Source organism: Carcharodon carcharias, chromosome 9, assembly GCF_017639515.1.
Source record: "Carcharodon carcharias isolate sCarCar2 chromosome 9, sCarCar2.pri, whole genome shotgun sequence".
NCBI lineage: Eukaryota > Metazoa > Chordata > Chondrichthyes > Lamniformes > Lamnidae > Carcharodon > Carcharodon carcharias.
In genome coordinates, this window is record NC_054475.1 from 95,797,025 (window position 1) to 95,815,066 (window position 18,042).

The window sequence follows — 18,042 nt, forward strand, 5'->3', positions numbered from 1 at the left end:
AGGCAGAGAGTTCCAAAGACGCACAAGCCCCGAGAGAAAAAAGTTCTCCTCATCTCTGTCTTAAAAGGGTGACCCCTGATTTTAAAACAGTGCCCCCTAGTTCTGGACTCACCCACAAGAGGAAACATCCTTTCAGGATCTTCTATACTTCAATCAAGTCACACCTCACTCTTCTAAACTCCAATGGAAACAAGGCCAGCCTGTGCAGCCCATCCACATAAAACAAGTTGCTCATTCCAGGCATCAAATAAACTTCCTCTGAACCATCTCCAATGTATTTGCATCCTTTCTTAAATAATGAGACCAAAACTCAACACTATATTCAAGATGCGGTATCAGCAATGCCCTGTGTTACTGAGGCATAACATCCTTTTATGTTCAATTTCTCTCGTAATAAAGCATAGCATTCCATTTGCCTTCTTGATTACATGCTGTACCTGCACACTGACTTTTTGTGACTCATGCACAATAACAACTGGATCCCGTTGCACCTCTGAATTCTGCAGTCATTCTCCATTTAAGTAATACTCTGCTTTTTTATTCTTCCTGCCAAAGTGAACAACTTCACATTTTCGCACATTATACCCCATCTGCCAGATTTTTGCCCACTCACAAAACTTATCTATATCCCCGTCTGCAAATTCCTTATGTCGTCTTCGCAACACTTTTTCCTACGTATCTTTGTGCCGTCTGCAAATTTAGCTATCGTGCTTTCGCTCCCATCATCTGAGTCATTGTTGTAAATTGGAAAACGTTGAGGCCCTTGCGGGACCCAACTAGTCACATTCTGCCAACCAGACAAAGACCCATTTATGCATATTCTCTGTTTTCTGCCAGCTCACCAATCCTGTATCCAGACTAATATGTTATGCCCTATACCATGAGCTTTTATTTTCTGCAGTAACCTTTGATGTGGCACTTTATCAAATGCCTTCTGGAAATCCAAGTACAGCACATTCAGAGGCTCCCATTTATCCATAGCACATGTTACTCATTCAAAGAATTCCAACAAATTGGTCAAACACAACCTCCCTTTCACAAAACTGTGCTGACTCTTCCCAATTACTTTGAGTTTTTCTAAGTGCCCAGCTATAACCCCCTTAATGATCAATTTAACACCTTTCCCACGACAGGTGTCAAGCTAACTGGCCTATAGTTTTCTGTTTTCTGCCTCCCTTCTTTAATAGAGGGGATATATTTGCTACTTTCCAGTCTGAAGGAACCTTTCCAGCATCTCACAAGTTTTGGAAAATTAACACCCAATGCATCTACTACCTCATTAGCCACCTCTTAAGAGCCTAGGATAAAGTCCATCAGGACCCGGAGACTTGTCAGCCTGCAGCTCCATCAGTTTGCTCAATATCATTTCCCTAGTGATTGTAATGCTGCCAAGTTCCCCTCTCCCCTCTGCCTCCTGATTTACAGCTATTACTGGAATGTTTTTTTATATCCTCGATAGTGAATACAGAAGCAAAATATTTGTTCATTTCATCTGCCATTTCCTTATTACCTACTATTAACTCCCCATTGCCAGTTTAGAGGACCAACGCTCACTTTACATACTCTTTTCCTGTTTAAATACCTGTAGAAACTTTTGCTATCCGTTTTTAGAATTTCAAGCTAACTTACTCTCATACCCAATTTCTTTCTCCTGATTAATCTTTGTCATTCTCTGCCATTCTTTATATTCTGACCAATCCTGCCATTCATCTTTGCGCAATAATATGCTTTTTCTTTAAGTTTGATGCTTTCCCTAACTTCTTTACTTAACCATGAATGGTGGGTCCTTCCTTTAGAATTTTTCTTCGTCATTAGAATATGCTTATTCTGAAAACTCCCCTTAACTATCTGCCGGTGCTTCTCAATTGATCTATCCCCTAGCCTAGTATCCCAGTTAACTTCAGCTAGCTCAGTTTTCATGCCCACTTAATTGCCCTTATTTAAGTTTAAAATACTGGAAATAGACCCATGCTTCACCTTTTCATATTGAATATAAAACTCATTCATATTATGGTCATTGCTACTGAGGGGTGCCTTTTATCCTGAAGTCATGAATTAATCCTGTCACCTTACACAATACCAAGTCTAATATAACCCACACTCTGGATGGTTCCAGAATGCGCTGTTCTGAGAAACTATCTTGGAAAGCATTCTATGAACTCCTCTTCCAGGCTACTGCTGCCGATCTGATTTTTCTAGTTTATATGTAGATTGAAGTCACCCATGATTATTGCTGTCCCTTTATCAAAAGATTTCTTCTTGTATACTTTGACCTACATTATGGTTACTTTTAGGGACCTGTAGACCACTCCCACTAGTGACATTTTTCCCCCGAGTATCCCTCATCTCCAGCCAAACTGATTCTACATCCAGATTTCCTGAACCAAGGTCAGAATCACAGAGTTGTTACTGCACAGGAGAAGGCCATTCAGCCCATGTCTGCACTGGCTCTCGAACTGAGCATATTATGACAGTGCCATTCTCCTGCCTTTTCCTGTAACCCTGTACATTGTTTCTATTTGAATAATCATCTAATGCCCTCTTGAATGCCTCAATTGAACTCGCCTCCACCTTCCAGGCAGTGCATTCCAGATTCGAAGCACATGCTGTGTGGAAAAAGTTTCTTCTCGTATCAAATTTGCTTTTTTAGCAAATCACTTTAAATCTGTGCCCTCTCGTTCTCGATTCTCTTATGAACAGGAACAGTTTCTCTCTATTTACTCTATCCAGCCCCCTAATGATTTTGAACACCTCTATCAAATCTCCTCTTAGCCTTCTCCTCTCCAAGGAGAACAGTCCCAACCTGTCCAATCTATTCATAACTGAAGCTTCTCATCCCTGGAACCATTCTTGTAAACCTCTTCTGTACTCTCACCAATCCGTTCACATCCTTCCTTGGTGTGGTATCCAGAACTGTACAAAATACGCTGGCTAAGGTCTGACTGGTGTCTTAGATATGATCAGCATAACCTCCTTGCTCTTGTACTCTGACCCTATTAATAAAGCCCAGGATACAATATGCTTTATTAACTGCTCGCTTTACCTGTCCTGCCACCTTCAATGACCTATGTACCCATACACCCAGGTCCTTCTGCTCCTGCACCCTTCAAGAATTGTGCCCCTTATTTTATATTGTCTCTCCATGTTTTTGCTACCAAAATGCATCACCTCACACTTCTCCGCATTGACCTTTACCTGCCACCTATCCACTCACTCCACCAGCTTATCTATGTCCTTTTGAAGTTCTACACTGTCCTCACAGTTCACAATGCTTCCAAGTTTCGTATCATCCGCAAACTTTGAAATTGCCCCAGCACACCAAGATCTAGATCATTAATATAAATCAGGAAAAGCAAGGGGTCCCAATACTGAATCCTGGGGAACTCCACTACAAAGCTTCCTCTAGCCTGAAAAATATTAATTGACCATTACTCTGTTTCCTATTACTCAGCCAATTTTGTATCCACGTTGCTACTATCCCTTTTGCTCCATGAGCTATAACTTCTCTCAAGTCTGTTGTGTGGCACTATATTGAATGTCTTTTGAAAGTCCATGGACACCCTATCAACAGCATTACCCTCATCAATCCTCTCTGTTACCTCTTCAGAAAACTCCAAAAGTTAGTTAAATACAATTATTAAATAATTAGAAATCCATGCTGACTCTTCCTAATCAATCCACATTTTTCTATGTGACGACTAATTCTATCCCAAATAATTGTTTCTCGAAACTTCCCCACCACTGAAGCTAAACTGACTGGTCAGTAATTGCTGGGCTTATCTTTGCAACGTTTTTTGAACAAGGGCCTAAAGCTTGCAATTATCCAGTCTTTTGGCACCTCCCTGAGTCTTGGGAAGACTGAAAGGTTATGGCCAGTGCCCCTGTAATTTCCACACTCACTCCTTTCAAGATCCTTGGATGCATGCCATCCAGTCCTAGTGGCTTGTCGACTTTAAGTACCAACTGTTTATCCAACACTTCTTCCTTACCAATTTTGAACCTTTATAGTGATAGTTTGTCACCTTTGTCACCGTGGCTTCGTTAGCATCTGTTTCCTTGAGAAAGACAGATGCAAAGTATTCATTAAACACCTCAGTCATGCCCCCTGCCTCCGTGTGTAAAACCCCTGTTTTGGTCCCTAATCGCCCTCCCCCTTTTACCATCCTTTTATTTATGTGCCAATAGAAGACTTTGGGATTCCCCTTTATGTTGGTTGCCAGTATTTTACTCATAATCCCTCTTCGCTGCTTTTATTTGCTGCTTCACCTCTCCTATAAACCTTCTGTATTCAGCTTGGTTCTCAATTGTGTTTTCTACCTGACACCTGTCATAAACACACTTTTTCACCTTAATTTCTATCTCCCCTTTTCACCCTGGGAGCTCTGGATTTGTTTGCCCCACCTTTCCCTTTTGACCTGGACGGTGCCCGAACCATTTTGTTTTTGAAGGTTGCCCATAGTTCAGCTACAGTTTATCCCGCCAATCTTTTGATCCAGCCCAGCTCCGTTCTTGCCCCATTGAAGTTGGCTCTTCTCCAGTTAATTACTCTTATTCTGGATTGCCTATTGTCCTTTCCTACTGTCATCATAAACTTTACAGTACAATGATCACTGTATCCTAAATGTTCCCCCACTGACATTTGATCATCTTGGCCCTCCTCATTTCCAAGAACTGGGTCTAGCAGTGCATCCTTTCTTGTTGGACTGGACACATACTGCTGTAGGAAATTCCCCTGAACACAATCTTGCCTTTCTCTGCCCTTTACATTACCACTGTTCCAGTCTATTCGGGTAATTAAAGACCCCCCATTAAAACTACTCTATAACATTTTAATCTCGCTGTAATTTCCCTGCAGATTTATTGCTCTCCATCCTTCCCACTAGTTGGCTGTCTGTAGACTACACCGAGCAATGTAATTGTACCATTTTTGTTCCTTAGCTCTTGTCAAATTGATTCTGTCCCTGAACCGTCTGGGATATCCTCTCACCAGCACTGCAATGCCCTCCTTAACCAATAACGCCACCACTCTTCCATTTCTTCCTTTCCTATCTTTTCTGTCCACTTTCTACCTAGGAATATTTAGGTCACTTCTCACTTTTGCACCAATGCCATCCATGATTAACAGTGCTACCCCTCCACCTTTTCCTATCTTCCTACTCTTCTTGACTGTCATATACTCCTCCATATTCAGGACCCAATCCTTGTCATCCTACAGCCATGTCTCCATAATGGCTATCAAATCATATTTACTTACTCCAATGTGTGCTATCAGTTCATTTACTTAGTTATGAATGCTACGTGCAGTACTGGTGCCAGTTCTCCACAAACCGGAACTCACTTCTCCCACTCCTCCTGCCTTTGAGACATGTGTTCACCTCTCGAGTTTTATGTACCCGTAATTGTCCAATAATTTGAGGTTGATGTACGCTTAATTGTACCTGGCTCGGATAATAATCCAGAGATTATAACCTTTTAAGGTTCTGCTTGTCAATTTACTACTGAGCTCCTCATGCTCTCTCTGCAGAACCTCTTTCCTAGTTCTACTTATGTCGTTGGTACCGACATGGGCCATGACAAACGGATCCTCCCCCCTCCCACTGCAAGTTAGTTTCCAGCCCTGAACAGATGTCTCGAACCCTGGCACCAGGCAGGCAACACAGCCATCTCGACTCACCCTCTTTGCTGCAGAGAACAGTGTCAATCCCTCTCACTGTCCTGTCCCCTACTGCCACTCCATCCCTTTTTGCTCCCCCCACTTGAATGGCTTCCTGTGCCACAATGCCATGATCAGTTTCCTCAACCACCCTGCAGCCCCCGCTTTCACCTAAACAAGCTGAGAGAACCTCAAATTATTGGACAATTGCAGAGGCTCACACTACTGCCCTCTCGGCCCCCTTATCTGCCTCACTCGCAGTCACATGCTCCTGTCCCTGACCACTGACCAAATCAGAAGACCCTATCCTACGTGGTGTGACTGCCTCCTGGTACAAAGCATCCAGGTAACTTTCCCCCCTTCCTGATGTGTCGCAGAGTCTGCAGCTCAGTCTCCAGCTCAATGACTCTGAGCCAAAGTTCCTTGAGCTGCAAACAATAATTGCAGACATGTTTGCCCTGGATCACACTGGCATCGAGGAGCTCCCACATGCTGCAGCCTTGACACATCACTTGTCCTGCCAGCCTTAATGTGTTTTAAATAATTAGTTAACTATATTATTCACTTATTTATGTTTTTCAGTTTATTAACTTTACCAACAATTTGTATACTATTTTAAACTTTAGGAATAGAATAGACTTTAGCCACTCACCAGGTACTCACCGAACATCTAGCTCCTTTCCCTGTAGTAGAGCCAACTCCTACAGGGTGCGAAAGATAGAAAAAGAAAGCGAGCACTTCCTCCTCTCCCCACCCCCATTCACTGAACATCCTCTCTCATCAAACTCCAAGTCAGCACTCAGTTTCCTCAGCTGCACTCCATTTTTTAAGGCTGCAGTAACAAATTCTGTATTTATAGCCAACTGAACTGGAGCTAGAGTAACCGGATTCAACCATTTAGCTAATTAACTACTCCGCTCTCTCAGCAGCGAGTGGGTTTAACCTGTCAAAGCTGCAAATAAAAAAAGAACTTCGCCTGCTTACACAGTATTTTCCAGTGAGTGCTAATTACAGATTAGGTTAGATTTTAAGAACAAAAGTTAAGAACAAGATTAAGACTTTAAACTCCCCCTCTCACCGAACTCAAGACTTTTCACTCAGTTTCCTCAGCTGCACTCCATTTGCTCAGCACTTGTCAAAGCGTGATGCCTGAGAGCATCTAAAGTGCTGCTGCCCCAAGGAGAGAGTACTCGCATGAGATGGGCAGGGTCCAAAATTTGCAACAACATAGTAAGGAGGAAAGGATTACTATATTTTTAAGTAGAATATAAATCAGTGAATAGCATAATGCGTTCTGACTGGCTGAATGACAACATACGAATTTGGTGCCACCAGCATCACCATCCCTGGGTATGTCATGTCCCATGGACAGGACAGGCCCAGAAGAGGTGGTAACACTTGTATACAATCAGAAGGGAGTTGTCCTGGGAATCCTCAACATTGACTCCGGACCCCTGGAGTCTTATGGCATCAGGCCAAACATGGGCAAGGAAACCTCCTGCTGATTACCACATACTGTCTTCCCTCAGCTGATGAATCAGTGCTCCTCCATGACGAACACCACTTGGAGGAAGCACTGAGGGTGGCAAGGGCGCAGAATGTACTCTGGGTGGGGGACTTCAACGTCATCACCAAGAGTGACTCAGTAGCATCACGACTGACCGAGCTGGCCGAGTCCTAGCGGACATAGCTGCTAGACTGGGTCTGCAGCAGGTGGTGAGGGAACCAACGAGGTAAAAAACAGACTTGACCTCATGCTCACCAACCTGCCTGCTGCAGGTGCATCTGTCCACGACAGTATCGGTAGGAATGACCACTGCAGTTATTGTGGAGATGAAGTCCCGCCTTCACATTGAGGATACCATCTATCGTGTTGTGTGGCACGACCACCGTGCTAAATGGGATAGATTTTGAACTGATCTAGCAACACAACTGGGCGTCCATGAGGCGCTGTGGGCCATCAGCAGCAGCAGAATTGTACTCGAACACAATCTCTAATCTCATGGGCTGGAATATCCCCCACTCTACCATCACCACCAAGCCAGGGGATCAGTCCTGGTTCAATGAAGAGTGCAAGAGGACATGTCAGAAGTAGCACCAGGCATACCTAAAAATGGTCAGCCTGGTGAAGCTATAACACTGGACTACTTGAGTGCCAAACAGCATAAGCAGCAAGGGATAGACAGAGTTAAGCCATCCCACACCCAATGGATCAGATCTAAGCTCTCCAGTCCTATCACATCCAGTCATGAATGGTGGTGGACAGTTAAACAACTCACCGGAGGAGGAGGTTCCACAAATATCTCCATCCTCAATGATGGGGAGCCCCGCACATAAGTGCAACAGATAAGGCTGAAGCATTTGCTACTTGTCTTCAGCCAGAAGTGCCGAGTGAATGATCCATCTCGGCTTCACCCGGCGTTCCCCAGCATCACAGATGCCAGTCTTCAGCCAATTCAGTTCACTCCACGTGATATCAGGAAACGGCTGAAGGCATTGGATCGTGCAGAGGCTACGGGTCTTGACAATATTTTGGCAATAGCACTGAAGATTTGTGCTCCAGAACTTGCTGTGCCCCTAGCCAAGCTGTTCCAGTACAGCTACAAACCTGGCATCTACCCAGCTATGTGGAAAATTGTCCAGATAAACAAAAATTGCTGTACACACAAAGCAGGACAAATCCAACCTGGCCATCAATGAAGCAATGGAAGGGAACATCAACAATGCTATCAAGTAGCACTTGCTGAGTAATAACCTGCTCTCTGATGCCCAGTTTTGCCAGGGCCACTCAGCTCCTGACCTTATTACAGCCTTGGTTCAAACATGGACAAAAGAGCCGAACTCCCAAGGTGAGGTGAGAGTGACTGCCCTTGACATCAAGGTGGCCTTTGACTAAGTGTGGCATCAAGAGCCCTAACGAAACCTGGAGTCAGTGGGAATCAGGGGGAAAACTCTCTGGTTGGAGTCATACCTAGCACAAAGGAAGATGGTTGCGGTTGTTGGAGGTCAGTCATCTCAGCTCCAGGACATCACTGCAGAGTTCCTCAGGGTAGTGTCCTTGGCCTGACCATCTTCAGTTGCTTCATCAATGACCTTCCTTCTGACATAAGGTCAGATGTGGGGATGTTCGTTGATGATTGCACAATGTTCAGCACCATTCTCGACGACTCAGGTAATGAAGCAGTCATGTCCAAATGCAGCAAAACCTGGACAATATCCAGGCTTGGGGTGACAAGTAGCAAGTAACATTCGTGCCAGGCAATGACCATCTCCAACAAAGGAGAATCTCACCATCGCCCCTTGACATTCCATGGCATTACCATCACTGAATACCCCACTATCAACATCCTGGGGAGTTACCATTGACCGGAAACTGAACCGGACTAGCCATGTAATTTCTGTGGCTACAAGAGCAGGTCAGAGGCTAGGAATCCAGCGACGAGTAACTCAGCTCCTGGCTCTCCAAAGCCTGTCCACAATGTACAAGGCACAAGTCAGGAGTGTGATGGAGTACTCCCCACTTGCTTGAATGAGTACAGCTCACACAACGCTCAAGAAGCTTGACCCCGCCCAGGACAAAGCAGCCCACTTGATTGGCACCACATCCACAAACTTTCACCCCTTCCACCACTAACACACAGTAGCAGCAGTGTGTATCATTCACAAGATGCACTGCAAGAATTCACCAAGGCTCCTTAGACAACACCTTCGAAACCCACAATTACTACCGTCTAGAAGGACAAGGGCAGCAGATAAATTGGAACACTACCACCTAGAAGTTCCCCTCCAAGTCCTGACTTGGAAATATATCGCCGTTGCTTCACTGTCACTGGGTCAAAATCCTGGAACCTCCTTCCTAACAGCACTGTGGGAGTATCTACAGTGTGGTTCAAGAAATCAGCTCACCACCATCTTCTCAAGGACAACTAGGGATGGGCAATTAATGCTTGCCCAGCCAGTGAAGTCCATATCCCGTGAATGAATAAAAAACACAGAAGGAGGCCACTCTGCCCTTTGAGCCTGCTCTGGCTTCAATAAGATCATGGTTGATCTGGTTGTAACCTCAACCCCACATTTCTGCCTACCCCAGTAACCTTGCTTCATCTTGTTAATCAAGAATCTATCTTGCTGTACCTTTAAAATATTCAAAGACCCTGCTTTCACTGCCTTTTGAGGAAGAGTTCCAAAGAATCACCACACTCACCACAAAAATATTTCTCCTCATCTCTATATTAAATGAGCGACCCTTACTTTTAAATGTGACCCCTAGTTCTCAATTCTCCCACAAGTGGAAACACCCTCTCCACATCCACTTTGTCAAGACCCCTCAGGATCTTAAAGGTTTCAATCATGTCACCTTTTCTTATAAGACAACCTGCCCATTCCTGGTATTAACCTAATAAACCTCTGAACTGCTAATGCATTGACAACCTTCCTTAAATAAGGAGACCAATACTGTGCACACCACTCCAGGTGTGGTCTCACCAGTGCGCTGTACAGCTGATGCATAACCGTCTTATTTTTCTATTCAATTTCCCTCGTAATTAATGATAACATTCTATGTGCTTTCCTAATTACTTGCTGTACCTGCATACTAGCCTTTTGCGATTCATGCAGTAGGATACCCAGCTCCCTTTGAATCTCAGAGCTCTGCAATCTCTCACCATTTGGATAATATGCTTCTTTTTTATTCTTCCTGCCCAAATGGACAATTTCACATTTGCCCACATTATACTTCATTTGCCAGATCTTTGCCCACTCACTTAACCTATCTGTGTCATTTTTTGTAACCTCCTTATGCCCTCTTCACAATTTACTAGTTCCTACCTACCTTTGTGTCATTAGCAAATTTAACAACTGTACCTTCGGTCCCTTCATCCAAGTCATTTGTATAAATTATAAAAAGCTGAGGCCCCAGCACTGATCCCTGTGGCACTCCACTCGTTACATCCTGCCAACCAGAAAAAGACCATTCATGGCAATGCTTTGTTTTGTGTTGGCTAGCCAATCTTCTGTCCACACCAATATGTTATCCCTACACCTTATTAGATTAGTTAGTTATTTACTGTTTAACTTCCTGTCACTGAAGATTCTTTTATTGATTTAATCAACTCCCACATTTTGTTCTAGGTGCTAATGAGAAGATTGAGCTATCAGATCTGCTGGGAACCATTCAACCATCCTCTTCCTCACTGAGCTCTGTGAAAAAACAGCTCAAGATATTTGAGAAGACAAACAAAACCCTAGACTTACCTCTCAGTAAACAGCAAAGTGAAAAGGTGAATTATTTTAGGGTTCATTTGGTTAGGGTTGGCAGTTGCATTCTGAATTGTGATGAGTTTTGTGCTGCGACCAGCACTGCTGACCACTTGGGTCAGAAATAAATCAAAAAATTACATGGAAGAAAATATTAAAATGTTTCACATAAACTGGACCAAATAGTATATCAGTCAAAAACAAAAACAGAATTACCTGGAAAAACTCAGCAGGTCTGGCAGCATCGGCGGAGAAGAAAAGAGTTGACGTTTCGAGTCCTCATGACCCTTCGACAGAACTTGAGTTCGAGTCCAGGAAAGAGCTGAAATATAAGCTGGTTTAAGGTGTGTGTGTGGGGGGCGGAGAGATAGAGAGACAGAGAGGTGGAGGGGGTTGGTGTGGTTGTAGCGACAAACAAGCAGTGATAGAAGCAGATCATCAAAAGATGTCAACAACAATAGTACAATAGAACACATAGGTGTTAAAGTTAAAGTTGGTGATATTATCTAAACGAATGTGCTAATTAAGAATGGATGGTAGGGCACTCAAGGTATAGCTCTAGTGGGTTTTTTTTTTATTTTATATAATGGAAATAGGTGGGAAAAGGAAAATCTTTATAATTTATTGGGAAAAAAAAAGGGGGAAACAGAAAGGGGGTGGGGATGGGGGAGGGGACTCACGACCTAAAGTTGTTGAATTCAATATTCAGTCCGGAAGGCTGTAAAGTCCCTAGTCGGAAGATGAGGTGTTGTTCCTCCAGTTTGCATCCCTCTCAGATTTTTTGAAGCTGAAATCATTTGATTTTTGACTCATTAATGAAAATATATCAAAAAAAAGTGTTGACACCATTCAGTTCTCTCTTTATGATGTTTTCTCAAGTCCCCTATCAGCAATGCTCCATCTAGTTTTTTTTTTGCATGGCCATACACATGCAGTAACTTTAAGGGACCGATTTGTGCAGGGTCTGTGGACAAACCTCTGGGTTGCCGCACAGCCACCCAGCAAAGAGGGAGCATTGGCTAGGAGTTCAATATGCTGGTCAATTCTATTATTGTGTAGATAGCACATTAGATCTGTATAATGGACAAAATAAAAAATAAAAAATGTTCCGAATTTATATTCATCAGTATCTGAAGGAACAGAAGAGGATAAAATTTCAGGTTGAAGCCATTTCACAGAATTGGTAGGTGATAGATATAGAAATTCTAACCCCATCACTCTTGCAACAGCCTTTCTTAATAGCAACAAACAGTAATTAGCAAATAAACTACATACACCGATAAAACCGAAATAAGTGCAGCTCCATGTCAATGATAGTTGATTATTTGAACATGTTAAAACAGTTTATTTCTGTCAAAAGATTCAAAGATCGTTGGCATATGAGAAAACGTCAAAGGAGGTTGCAAAATGGAATCGTACTGTGCTACAGAACCGGAAAGCGGAGCAGCTCACCTTTCCATTAAATGAGGAACCAGTTACTGTCAAACCAGTGGAAGAAATAATAGCAGGCTGGAAGGTATGATGCAACTCATAGTACATAGAGGATTTTTTTTGGGAAGAGTTGCTTCATTGTGCTTATTACATCGACAAGCCAAAAATTAAATTTCCCACAGTCAGCCCTTATAGGCTGGACATGGGTGAAATGGTTATCTCCCTTTCCTAAGTCCAAGGCCAGCATTGCACAATTCCCATAGATGGGGGCCAAGCTTTCATTCTCCGGTTGACTTCCTCGTGATGCAGATCTTAATTTAGCAGTTGCAAAGAGTAGAAAACTGTTTTGGTTAATCCTTTGTTCAAACATAATCCTGAGTGAAAAATCCATTAAACCATGTAAATCAACATTAGCAACACGGTTTGTATTACCTAGAAGCAACAAAGGCTAAATTGAGTTATACAGGTCTGTGTCAGAAAATGTGTCTTCTAGGAACTGTCGGAATGGTGGAGAAAAATTTACTGCTCCTTACCAGTCCATGGATCAGTATTTTCCTATACTAATATAGAATCACACAATAGAATAATAGAGCAAAGAGCCAAATAGGATTCAAACCAGGAGTTCAGCATGCAGGAAATCAGTGCCCTGAACCAATATCCAATTTCTGTCTGAAAATTTCCGTTTTGTATATATCCTTTCTGTGCAATAAATGCATTACAGCTGAGTAGAAATTAGATTTGTGGCTCCGTTGATATCTCTGCAGTTAAGGCAGCCAGTGGCTATGCTGTACAGATCAACTAGGTTCCAGCCTCAGTGCTTGAAGCTGACTTAGTTGATGTCTTCCAGAGCCAATAGATAGAATGTTACAACTGATTTCAATGGCTCAGGCTGAAGAGAGGGAAAATGAACTACTGTTTAACTTGTAATGGGTTTTCTATGACCTCTCTATCCTTCCTTACTGCTAAGTTCATATGTGAATGTTGGGTGAAGACAGAATTAGTCTTCTCTGTCATGCCTTTTGTGGTAAAATAGCCTGCTGACACTACTTTCTGTGCTTGTGTATAAATAGTGGTCACGTGAAAAATTATAAAATGTTGTGCAAAAATGAACCATTTGTCTGCACTGATTTTACTCTTAAGCCATTTTCATGCACACTTCCCCCTTTGATAATTATTTTTCAAACTGCTCTCCAATTTCCTATTAATGTTTTTAATTTTTCAACGGTCTGCAGCAAGCAATTACACATTCTAACCAAGAGATAAAAACAAAAAAACTGCGGATGCTGGAAATCCAAAACAAAAACAGAATTACCTGGAAAAACTCAGCAGGTCTGGCAGCATCGGCGGAGAAGAAAAGAGTTGACGTTTCGAGTCCTCATGACCCTTCGACAGAACTTGAGTTCGAGTCCAGGAAAGAGCTGAAATATAAGCTGGTTTAAGGTGTGTGTGTGGGGGGCGGAGAGATAGAGAGACAGAGAGGTGGAGGGGGTTGGTGTGGTTGTAGCGACAAACAAGCAGTGATAGAAGCAGATCATCAAAAGATGTCAACAACAATAGTACAATAGAACACATAGGTGTTAAAGTGGTGATATTATCTAAACGAATGTGCTAATTAAGAATGGTTGGTAGGGCACTCAAGGTATAGCTCTAGTGGGTTTTTTTTTATTTTATATAATGGAAATAGGTGGGAAAAGGAAAATCTTTATAATTTATTGGGAAAAAAAAAGAAGGGGGAAACAGAAAGGGGGTGGGGATGGGGGAGGGGACTCACGACCTAAAGTTGTTGAATTCAATATTCAGTCCGGAAGGCTGTAAAGTCCCTAGTCGGAAGATGAGGTGTTTTATTGTTCCAGTGAAGCCCAACGCAAACTGGAGGAACAACACCTCATCTTCCGACTAGGGACTTTACAGCCTTCCGGACTGAATATTGAATTCAACAACTTTAGGTCGTGAGTCCCCTCCCCCATCCCCACCCCCTTTCTGTTTCCCCCTTCTTTTTTTTTTCCCCAATAAATTATAAAGATTTTCCTTTTCCCACCTATTTCCATTATATAAAATAAAAAAAAACCCACTAGAGCTATACCTTGAGTGCCCTACCATCCATTCTTAATTAGCACATTCGTTTAGATAATATCACCACTTTAACACCTATGTGTTCTATTGTACTATTGTTGTTGACATCTTTTGATGATCTGCTTCTATCACTGCTTGTTTGTCGCTACAACCACACCAACCCCCTCCACCTCTCTGTCTCTCTATCTCTCCGCCCCCCACACACACACCTTAAACCAGCTTATATTTCAGCTCTTTCCTGGACTCGAACTCAAGTTCTGTCGAAGGGTCATGAGGACTCGAAACGTCAACTCTTTTCTTCTCCGCCGATGCTGCCAGACCTGCTGAGTTTTTCCAGGTAATTCTGTTTTTGTTTTACACATTCTAACCATACTGACTAAAGACATTTTCTAACTCTCCATTTTGTATGACCTTAAATGTGTACCCCTTAACTGCTATCTGAAGAAATAAGCTATTATTATTTACCTTATTATAACACTTCATAATTTTGAACAACTTCAGTGGGGTTTGAAAAAACCCTGGGCCGTAGGTTCTGAGCTCCCCAACGTTGAACTTGGGGGGTACCCCAAAGATGTGCTGTGGAACCCTGCCAGGAAATTTAAAGATGCTTACTTGCCTGGGCAATTGCCCTGCCCTGGGAACCATCCCAAATTGTGACTTAAATTGCAAACTTCGAATGGTTCCAGGTATGTTACGCAAATAGTTACTCAGAAAAAGCTAGAAGAATTAAAACCTCTTCTAACTTCTGAGTAACTGTTGTAAAGACACAGACTGCCTTCCCCCACCCCAACAGGCCCTACCGTTCCAACTCCTCCCCCCAACCCCCTAAATCCTATCCACCTAACTTAGGCACTTGCCTTCTCCCTGGTCTGTCAATTTTAATCAGACCTTTAAACTTACCTGGTTTATAGTAGCTAGTGCCGTAAAAAAGAGGGTGTGCTGGGCTTCGGAGACAACTGTACTGCCTGAATCTCGCCAGGCCCGAGTCCAAGGTCGAGACAGGCATGGAAGAAATTTAGAGCAAGTAATTGGGCACAGAGTGGAATCCAACACTGATTGCCACTCCGAGGAAGTTATGGCCCCCTATCTTCTCAAGTTTCTCCAGGACTAACTTTCATCCCTGGTAAAATCCTGGTGAATTTACTTAATCTTTTCTATTGCTTTTATATTGTTATCATAATTGGATGTCAGAACTATACACAATTCTCCAACAGCAGCCTAAGACGTTGCTTTTATATTCCATGCTTCTAGATGTAAACGCATAGATTCCATCTGTCTTATCTTCAGACCTTATTTACTTGCATTGTCACCTTTAAATGCTTATGTATTGTATGTGAAAGCATCTCTTGCCTTACTTAAAATCTTGCCAACAGAGATTATTTCCTTTCCTTATTCTCCTGTGATATTTTACTTCATATTTCTCTACATTTGAGTTGTATTTACTAATCTACCTGCTCATCTTGGTCCCTCCGTAGTTTTTTAAACTTTATCATAATTTGACATAGCCCTACTGGGTGTCATTAGCAAATTTCAATATTATTCCTTCAATTCTTATGCCTGAAATACAATTCCTATGCCTTTGCTGAATAAGATTAACCTCAACAATGACCCCATGGAATACGACTTAACATATCTTTCCAATCTGAGAAATGCATCTTATAAAGCTTTGCTTTTTGCCCTCTAACCTCTCTTTACATGCAACCAAATTTCCTTTAATGTCACTGGTGAAGTGTTATATTTGCTAATGCTAATCCTCACCATCATGATTCACTGCTTGCAGCAGATGAGGGGAGATATTTTTAAATAATCTCTGCAGAGTGATTTGTCCTTACTTTTATTTGTTTATTCCAGGCACGGACTCCCTTGGAACAGGAGATTTTTAATTTGCTTCACAAGAACAAGCAGCCCCTGGCTGTGCCTATACTGACAGCTGCAGAACAGGCTTCCCTTCGAGCTATGAGTCTGGAGGAGGTATGTTTCATGTTTAAGGATGCACATGTTATTATATAGAAATTATCATTTATCTGCGTTTGTTGAGTCACTGATTCAGGAGACTAATTAGACACTGACCTTTTGTCTTTGGGTGTGGAGCGCATATCAGCCAGACAGAGAAGACTAATGTGTTCTCTGCTGGCTGGAAATTAGCTAGGACGTTTTCAATCCATTGCTCAGTAGATTAGAACCACAGTATTGCACTACATTTGACATTATTATGGAGAAAGGATAGAAGGTGTGAGAAATTTGAAATTTTACTCTGGTACAGTGGGAGGTGATCTTTAGAGTTTTGCAAAGATTGTAAGGAGTTTTACTCTGCATTGACACTACATCTGATATAGGAATGCTCAACACAGAGTGATGAACTGGAAAGCACTAACATCTCCCTTGAGAAGACTGAGGATTCACAAAAAAGTAGTTTTGCTTAAAAAAATGGACCCACCCTGATGATGTCAGCCAATCTGTTTTTAAATGTAATCCACATGTATCTGCACAATTAAGCCTGGTCTCCAGCATGTGTCTGAAGTATCACATTTGTGAAATGCCTCAAACCTTAAAGGCTTGTTACTTCCTGCCTAAAGTTGAGTCACTCAAACAATCCTTATCTGTTAAGTTAGTCAAGCTAATTTGATTCACTATTCAGATATATAAAGGTGTTCATAATCAGTGCCATTCATTGCCAAGTATGCCAAGATGGTGGTATTTCCAAACTACCCTCAAAGATTAACCGGTGCGAAGACCAATTGATTCCTCAGAATCTTAATTTGAAAGTTATAATATAATTTGTATCTACCCCCCTGAAAAAAGCATTTACCTGCTTATTGTCCTGATGTGTATTGTTAGATTTCCTACCTTGGACTTTCTGCTTCTCCCAGCTGATGCAATTTTCCAACCATTAAAATTAATAACTGTAAAATCATAGGGTGGAGAGAACAGGGGAGAATACATTAAAAGGATTCAAAGTTAAAGTTTAAAGTTATCAGATCTGAACCAGTTAGGCAGACTTACAAGGGAGAGCTTTGAATGTTTGAACTACAGGGGAAGAAATTGAAACTTCTTGTACCAACCTTAAAATGTAAAACTGGCAAAATGAGACACAATTTTGGGGAATAAATTTTGAAATTTTGTTGGATGATTCATCAGGTGCTGAACAGAAGTTCCAGGCTTCAACGGGAAGGGCCTAATGCATGTTTTAGGATATTGCAAGAAATTGGTGTCCCAAACAGAGGCACAATACTCACTTGTGTGTTTTAGTCATTTTCATTTAAATTTATGTGGAACAAAGAGATGCAGGAGTGCCACTCCTGGTTACAGAATGTTCCTGCTAGTCTTGTTTGGACCCCCTGCAGTTATCCAGCCTCGAGCTTCAGGTCTAAATTGCGGCCATCTTTGTGCTCAAAACTGGGCTAGCATGAATTTCTACCTCGAAGATTCTCAAATCATACCTCGCACAAAGGAAGATGGTTGTGGTTGTTGGAGGCCAATCATTTCCATCCCAGACCATTGCTGCAGGAGTTCCTCGGGTTAGTGTCTGAAGCCCAACTACCTTCAGCTGCTTTATCACTAACTGTCCCTCCATCATAAAATCAGAATTGAGGATACTCACTGATGATTGCACAATGTTCACCATTCGC

At 42.3% G+C, this 18,042-nt stretch overlaps 1 protein-coding gene across 2 annotated transcripts in view; it reads left to right on the forward strand.

Moving 5' to 3' along the window:
• si:dkey-251i10.3 (uncharacterized protein LOC553498 homolog) overlaps nucleotides 1-18,042 on the forward strand; it is a 61,203-nt gene that overhangs the window by 11,286 nt on the left and 31,875 nt on the right. For both annotated transcript variants that reach the window (XM_041196381.1, XM_041196380.1), the window contains exons 5-7: nucleotides 10,784-10,932; nucleotides 12,270-12,425; nucleotides 16,265-16,384. In XM_041196381.1, the coding sequence (XP_041052315.1) occupies nucleotides 10,784-10,932; nucleotides 12,270-12,425; nucleotides 16,265-16,384 (425 nt within the window). The remainder of the gene's footprint in view (nucleotides 1-10,783; nucleotides 10,933-12,269; nucleotides 12,426-16,264; nucleotides 16,385-18,042) is intronic.